This window comes from Pseudochaenichthys georgianus, unplaced genomic scaffold (assembly GCF_902827115.2).
Source record: "Pseudochaenichthys georgianus unplaced genomic scaffold, fPseGeo1.2 scaffold_476_arrow_ctg1, whole genome shotgun sequence".
Classification (NCBI taxonomy): Eukaryota; Metazoa; Chordata; class Actinopteri; order Perciformes; family Channichthyidae; genus Pseudochaenichthys; species Pseudochaenichthys georgianus.
In genome coordinates, this window is record NW_027263040.1 from 182,192 (window position 1) to 189,478 (window position 7,287).

At 40.7% G+C, this 7,287-nt stretch overlaps 1 protein-coding gene across 1 annotated transcript; it reads right to left on the minus strand.

Annotated features, from left to right (window-relative positions):
- Nucleotides 1-747: 747 nt before the first annotated feature.
- On the minus strand, nucleotides 748-3,265 carry LOC117442795 (uncharacterized). Its single transcript, XM_034078760.2, has 8 exons — nucleotides 3,055-3,265; nucleotides 2,838-2,929; nucleotides 2,400-2,447; nucleotides 2,105-2,172; nucleotides 1,929-2,021; nucleotides 1,514-1,824; nucleotides 968-1,140; nucleotides 748-835 (listed from the first exon to the last, which is right to left on the minus strand). The coding sequence occupies exons 1-7, from the start codon at nucleotides 3,239-3,241 to the stop codon at nucleotides 1,040-1,042; spliced, it is 900 nt and encodes a 299-aa protein (XP_033934651.2). The 5' UTR covers nucleotides 3,242-3,265; the 3' UTR covers nucleotides 748-835; nucleotides 968-1,039.
- Nucleotides 3,266-7,287: the final 4,022 nt, after the last annotated feature.

The window sequence follows — 7,287 nt, forward strand, 5'->3', positions numbered from 1 at the left end:
AAATATTTGTAAAACATCTTAACACATGTTCTGAACTCTTGATTTAACCACGGTCTACCTTACCTACCTAACGAGAATACAATAACAATACAATACAAATGTGTGGTGTTGTTCACATGTTAGATATGAAATAGGACAAATCTGCCATGAAAAATACTCACATCTCTCTTACGTCACAACATTTTAGTCTGACAGACCGCAACATTAAAACAATGGACTGTGTACTGTGTGTGGCAACATTAACTTTAACACAAGTTATTTAATTGTTTAAATGCACCCAAAGCCGGGGGAATTATTAATGCCAAAGTTCATGTTGGCTTTGAAGGCACCATAAGTGTCCAAAAGAGGAAGCTTTAAAATGTTGGCACAGGTATTTGCCATTGGGAATGTTGACGTTGTAGAACATAGGAACTGAAGGCGTGGCAGAGGACTCATACCAGCAGGAGGCACACATGGCACACCTGTAGCGAACATTAACACCTCCTCCAAGGTCACTGAGCTGTCATTTTCTAAAAAGTAGAGAACATTGGAATCAATTGACAGTAAATACTATCTACATCAACACCGGAACTTTTTATAATCTGTGTGTATACAAATCAGACAAGAGCAAATTGACTAACCTTCACAATCGAGAAGATAGTCTGCCCAGTAACTCATAGCGTTCTCTTCCTGAGCCCTTCTGTTGCTTCCCTGTTGACTAAATTCAGGCTGGAACAGATTTTCCATCTCTGCAGCAGACAGCTTCACATCGGCATGACAGAGAGCAGGGGTCAGGACCGTCGGATGCTGCTGCAGAGCTGTCAGAAACTGCAAACTTTCAAGTCCAGCCTTGAATCTAAAATACAATTAAAAGATGCATGCAAAGATACATGTGCATCATGTAGAAGTAAGTAAGCAAGAAACTGGGACAACAGCAACACGTTTTTCATAATTATTTTAGCAATAACAATGAAATACAAAAACCTACCTTTCGATTGCAGTGTTGTTCCTGTGGATTATGTACCACTTCAGGTAATCCTCTACAATCGTTTTTTTTTCTTCACATGACCTGACATGTCTGAAGCACCCAGCAGTCTGCAACATGGCACTGTTCCGTATCATTAAGTCCTGAAGGATCTCCACTGAGGGTGAATTCTGAATCTAAAAGAAGAGATAACAGAGTCCCATACATTTCAAAATATGACACGTAATTATAAAAAATGGTAATGCCAGAAGTATATCTTGAAAGAATGGTTTAAGTGGACAAAACTCTCTCTTTACCTATTCTAGAATGTCACACCCTTCTCATACCTCTTGTAGGACTCTCCCTATCTCCTCATCTGTAATGTCTCCAACAGATGCCTTGAAACTGCTCTGCCCTGAGATGTAGCTGACCAGATCCTCTGACAGAAAATTAGGACCAGGTCCACCATGCACAATGGACACCGCAATCATCTTCCCTGCTAAATAATACTCATCCTCTCTGATAGCTGTCCATATGGGTTCTTTTAAAACATTATACACAAAACAGAACCTGTTGAATTGTAGACCAGGTAGCGGCTCTCCACAGGTCCATCAAATATGGGCCGTTTGTTCAGCTCTTTCATGAGAAGGGAGAGGAATTCTCTCTTGGGGCCACCTGTATCGAGACCTTCCTCAAACCTCCCTTCATCGTCAGAGAATTTCACCAGGATGTCTTTCTTTTCTGAGAATGTTGCCCTTTTGAATCCTCTGACTGCTCCATCCCAGATGTTCGAGCGACAGATGTTAAATCTGCTGACAGCTCGATGGTCAATCTCTAGGGCCAGGTTTGCAGTTATCTCAGAAAGTGATTGCTGGTCCACCCTGTCATCAGATACATTATGACCATGTTAAATGGTACACCATAGCACACATTTTTGATCAGGAAAAATAACAACCAGTTGAAGTAAGGGTAACTTTTCTCTTACTTTGTATCCTCTGGAATGTCATGACTGCACTCAACACTGTCTGAGTCATCCTTATCCTCTATCACAATAGGCGCATACAGCTGAGTATATTTGCTGAGAAATTGACATACACAAGTTTACATTGTTGATGTTTTCATATAAAACATACTTGAATTGTAGAAAGGAAAGTATAATACCTATAGCACGCAGTTTCCAGCACACCTCCTGATGTTCCTGGGCCCTCTTGTGAGTCAGAAAATAAGACCTGAATCACAAACCATAACAGGGATAGGACAGGTAAGTTGAAGTATTTTAAATCATGGCTGTCAGAGGGCTGATTTAGAAAGAAAAGACTATTCTAATGTACACAAACGTGGATCTCTGGGTCAGTGTGACACATTATTTCATGTAGTTTAAGACATTAATTGAGTGACAATATTTTCAGACAAGGCTAAATGTGAACAATAGACAATGTTTAAGAGCCACAATTACCGGAGCTGCTGAATCAGTGCCTGACTCTCCATCTGCAGGTTCCCATATCTGGAAGTAAAAAACAATATATCAGTGTGACACTTCAAATTTGACAGAACTAGAGCTTAACACATTTGAACATAAATATTGAATTATATTATTCTGACTGATAGTGTATGTGATTTGCGAGAGGGGCAATGATCCTTCTTACATTATCACTTTCAGTGAAAAACATACAAATTATTATGGTGTGATTTTGCAGCGATCTGCACGTTGTTTTCTTAAGTTTGTAAAATATGTGTAGGCCAGGACGCTGCAACAATTACCGCAATTTAAAAATGCTATTTTGGGACATGTTTTCGTAAAAATATGCCGTCTATGTGAAATCTAGAAACATTTTCACTTCCAGATAGAATTTACAATATAAGCGATCTAAGATACAACAAATGTAGTACTCACTAATGTATCAGCTGCATTGAATTCTGCAGAAGTTGGACTCATGATGATCACCTCTGAATCCGATGAGTTGGATTCAGAGCTGGTTTCCTGAGCTGTGAAATACAAGAACAGGTATAAGAGGATTTTAGACTACTCAGAACAACAGAGTGCTTTCCTTGACAAACAAATACATTAAAAAAGCTCTTCTTGGTTGGCAATTCATTTCACAATTACTTACAAGATGTAAAGAAATCTTCAGCTGTACAAATGTACAGTGTGATACGTTGGTAGGCCTTCCCCACTACCTCTTTGTACTTGTTTAGAGTGAAGGGTACTTCTGTTCCTGGTATATTGGTTATCTTTGTACCGTCAGGGTAGAGCAGTACGTAGGGACCGCCATGTACATTTCTGTCGAAGGTCTTCATTTTTTGCTCAGCAGCTCTCTGCAATTCGTCCGCATCCGACTCTGGTCGTATCAAAAGGGGAAGTACTGTTCCTCTTACAGTCTTCAGTACACCATCTTTCAGCCTCATAAGGCCTACTGAAATCTACAGAGAAACAATGAAATAGGCGAATGTTCAACTAGTTCAGTGACACTATAAATACATGACAGAATGGACTGTCGGCAAATTATTAGTATATCTCAGCAAAAAAAATGTACCTTCACAACCTTCAGGTTGTCTTTTGATGGTGTTTTTTTTTTCTTAAAACCTGCTCGTCTCTCCTCCTCTTTTACACTCCGGAATGTCCGAAATAACTCCAGTGTGTTTTTTCCTGTAGCCTCTGCTTGAAATAAGAGTCCAATCAATCGTCAATGACAAAGAACAGAGAGACATACAGTGTTCTCACCCATACTCATAATATAGTGTACATTTCCTAAGCCTAATTCAAAAAATAAAAAAACTGTGCCTGTTTTATCAACATCACACAGGAATTTGATGTCCTTGCCACATGAACAGCAAAAGGCTGATTTAGAAGCCTGCTGCTGCTGTCCACAAAAAGGACAATACATTATGACCTGCAACAAAACAAATAAAGTATCATTAGTTTGCTTTGCGCTTCAATTGCATGAACATCTATCTATCTATAAATCAAGACGTGTGTGTGTGTGTGTGTGTGTGTGTGTTGTGTGTGTGTGTGTGTGTGTGTGGTGTGTGTGTGTGTTGTGTGGTGTGTGTGGCTCGCATATCTCTCTGACTGTTTGTCAGATCGACCTAAGCTTTCGGATATGGCTTGCGGATTGCACGATGATGTGCATCCTTCATTTAGAATTTTTTGGGATTAATTTTCCCTAAACCTTTATTTTTTGACGAATCTACGCGCTCCGATCGGGTACGCGAGCAGCGATTATGGGAGCCAAACAATCGGTCCGCTTAGTACGGGCACAAGCTCTGAACGGCCATGCCCCGAACGGGCACTGCACTAGTTTTTAAATAACACTAACATTTGGAAAGACTAATCAGTACTACTTTCAACACTGGCTTAATACAAGGAATATCCCAACATGGATTGCAAGTGTGTCTTATAATCACGACATTCCCACTGACAAGGGCAAGACAAGCCTCAGGCAGTTAAACACGCAAGAATACTGTGTGTGTGTGTGTGTGTGTGTGTGTGTGTGTGTGGTGTGTGTGTGTGTGTGTGTGTGTGTGTGTAGTCTAGATTTAAAACGGTTCAAGCTTGCATCGCGGCGTTTTTATTTGCGCGGCGTTTCTGTTTCTTTTTATTTGCAGCGTTCTTTTATTTGCAGCACCCTGGCCTCTCAGGGCCACCGTAGAGAGCAGATATAAAAAGGTTTTCTCTTTGAAAGTCAACACATAACGGCCGTTCCGATGCATTACATATTACAGATCTGCCGTAGTTCTTTATTTATAGAGCCCTGATGAGAAGACCTTTGTAAAAACTGAAGAAATGCCGCCGAAACTGAATACTTGACGTGGATCATAAATATATCAACAATTAAACAACATCTTCAATTTCTCTTCACACAATACGTCTCCTTGCAGTATCAACACTAATTCGGCTGACTTTTACATTTGATCTAATTCATAGATAGGTTATATTTACACCATAACGGTGCACAGCTGGTATAAAAGGACCTGTACTTTTTAAAGATATTACTGATTTTCTTTGAATGTAAATACTGAGTCTGAAATAGTATAGCAATATTAGGGCTGTGCAATTTAATCGATCCTGCGATATATATCGATATTTAGTTTTCCGAGAAAGTATCGATATTTCAGCCGCGGGTATCGATACATTAAGTCTGATAACTGTGTTTGTTATCCTCGCGTCCAGGAGAGAAGCTTTAAAAAGGAGACTAATTGAGTCTCTGAGAAGGTTCAAATGTATACTTTAATTAATAAAAAGCGTGGTAATGTTACAAGCAGAAGATGGTTCAGTCAGAAAGCTGTGTTCTGGCTCCGGTGAGCGAAGGGAAGCGAGCGAGCTCCACCTTTCCAGCTGTTAAATATCCTCTGTGGGCCGGTTGGCGCTGCTGGGGGCCGGCCCTCCACATCTCCAATGTTCGTTGTTGCGCATTACAGAGGATTCAGACATTGTACATTAAATATATAACTAAACACGCCTTTTCTCCTCCTTATCTCTTTCATGACTTTTAATTTAATACATTTTAAACGCTGTAATCAATACTCCAAAAATACCTCACGGCTGGTATCATTTCCGGTAGTTCCGAATGTTGTCTCATGCTACCCACGTCTGTAAACAAACGTATTCAAATAAACTGTACCTTCATTTAATATTCAGCAATAATAATATCTCGACGTCTATAGTTGTAGTGTTGAAATCAGTAGGTTTCGGTGTGCAACACTCCGTGTCATATCGCTACTAAATTCACCTCTATAGTAAATGGTATATTAGCCACATGCTAAATGCTAACCGGAGATGAAGGATTTTCAGAATAAAAGCTTAACAACTGGTTGTGCACAAGAACTTCTGGTTTTTCAGTATAAAACAGCATTTAAACTGACGGTATGTTTATGGTACTTTATGCCATCAAAACATTGATTTTAATTTCTAACAAGTCCCATTCAAATCCCCCGTGTTCGGCCACCTGCTGCACCTTTTAATTCTCCATTGTCCATTGTGATACTGCACTTTATGTACTTACGTTTCAAAGGCTTGTAAGCTACAGTTTGCACTGTTTAAATAAAAATGAAACTAATTTTCTCACCACATCTTTTGATTCATTTTGTCCAGCATTTGCAAGCTGTAGACTCTCTGTTCGAGCCATATATTGTATAATTGATGCTTTCAGTTTTCAGTTGAATTAATTCAATCCAAGTCAATGGAACACTCACAAGATGTCACCAAAATCACACTGTCCCTTTAAAATCTTTCAGAAAATGATATAAGTGTATCGAATTACATCGAATCGTATCGAATCGTATCGTTGGCTGAATATCGTGATATATATCGTATCGTTGGCTGAATATCGTGTATCGTGAGATTAGTGTATCGCTACAGCCCTAAGCAATATGCTTAAAATTATGTGAAAGCATGAATACAACTACACAACTTCAGATGTTGTACAGACATAAGTGTCCTACACTAATAATACAAAGTTATTATGGCTGTGTGTACCTTGTGTGCACCGCCTAGTGGTTAAAGCACGTTATTCGCCAAGTGAGGTTCTTACCCTCATTACCTCTGCCCGCCCTACCACCTGTCCTCTGGACCCTATCCCTTTAAACCTCCTTCAGACTATCGCTCCTGATATTCTACCGTTTCTCACCCATTTCATCAACACTTCTCTAACTTCTGGTCACTTTCCAAACAGTCTCAAGGAGGCAAGAGTAAACCCTCTCCTAAAGAAACCCACTCTCAACCCGTCTGATGTTATAAACTACAGGCCTGTCTCTCTACTCCCGTTCCTGTCTAAAACACTTAAACAACTCTCCTGTTATCTCCATCAGTACAACCTTCTGGATCTGCACCAGTCTGGTTTCAAGGCAGGTCACTCGACAGAAACTGCTCTCATTGCTGTCACTGAGGAACTGCACACTGCCAAAGCAGCATCCCTCTCCTCTGTCATCATCCTTTTGGACCTGTCTGCTGCATTCGACACGGTGAACCATCAGATCCTCCTTCGCACTCTCCAAGAACTTGGAGTTTCAGGCTCTGCACTTTCCCTCCTCACCTCATACCTCAAAGACCGTACCTACAGGGTAACTTGGAGAGGGTCCGAGTCCGACCCTTGTCAATTAACTACAGGGGTCCCTCAGGGCTCTGTTCTTGGTCCCCTCCTCTTCTCCCTGTACACAAACTCGCTCGGATCTGTCATTAGCCCGCATGGTTTTTCATACCACTGCTACGCTGACGACACCCAATTAATTCTGTCCTTTCCCCGCTCAGAGACCCAGGTCGTCGCACACATCTCTGCTTGTCTAGCTGACATCTCTCAGTGGATGTCCGCTCATCACCTCTAGCTCAACCTTGACAATACTGAACT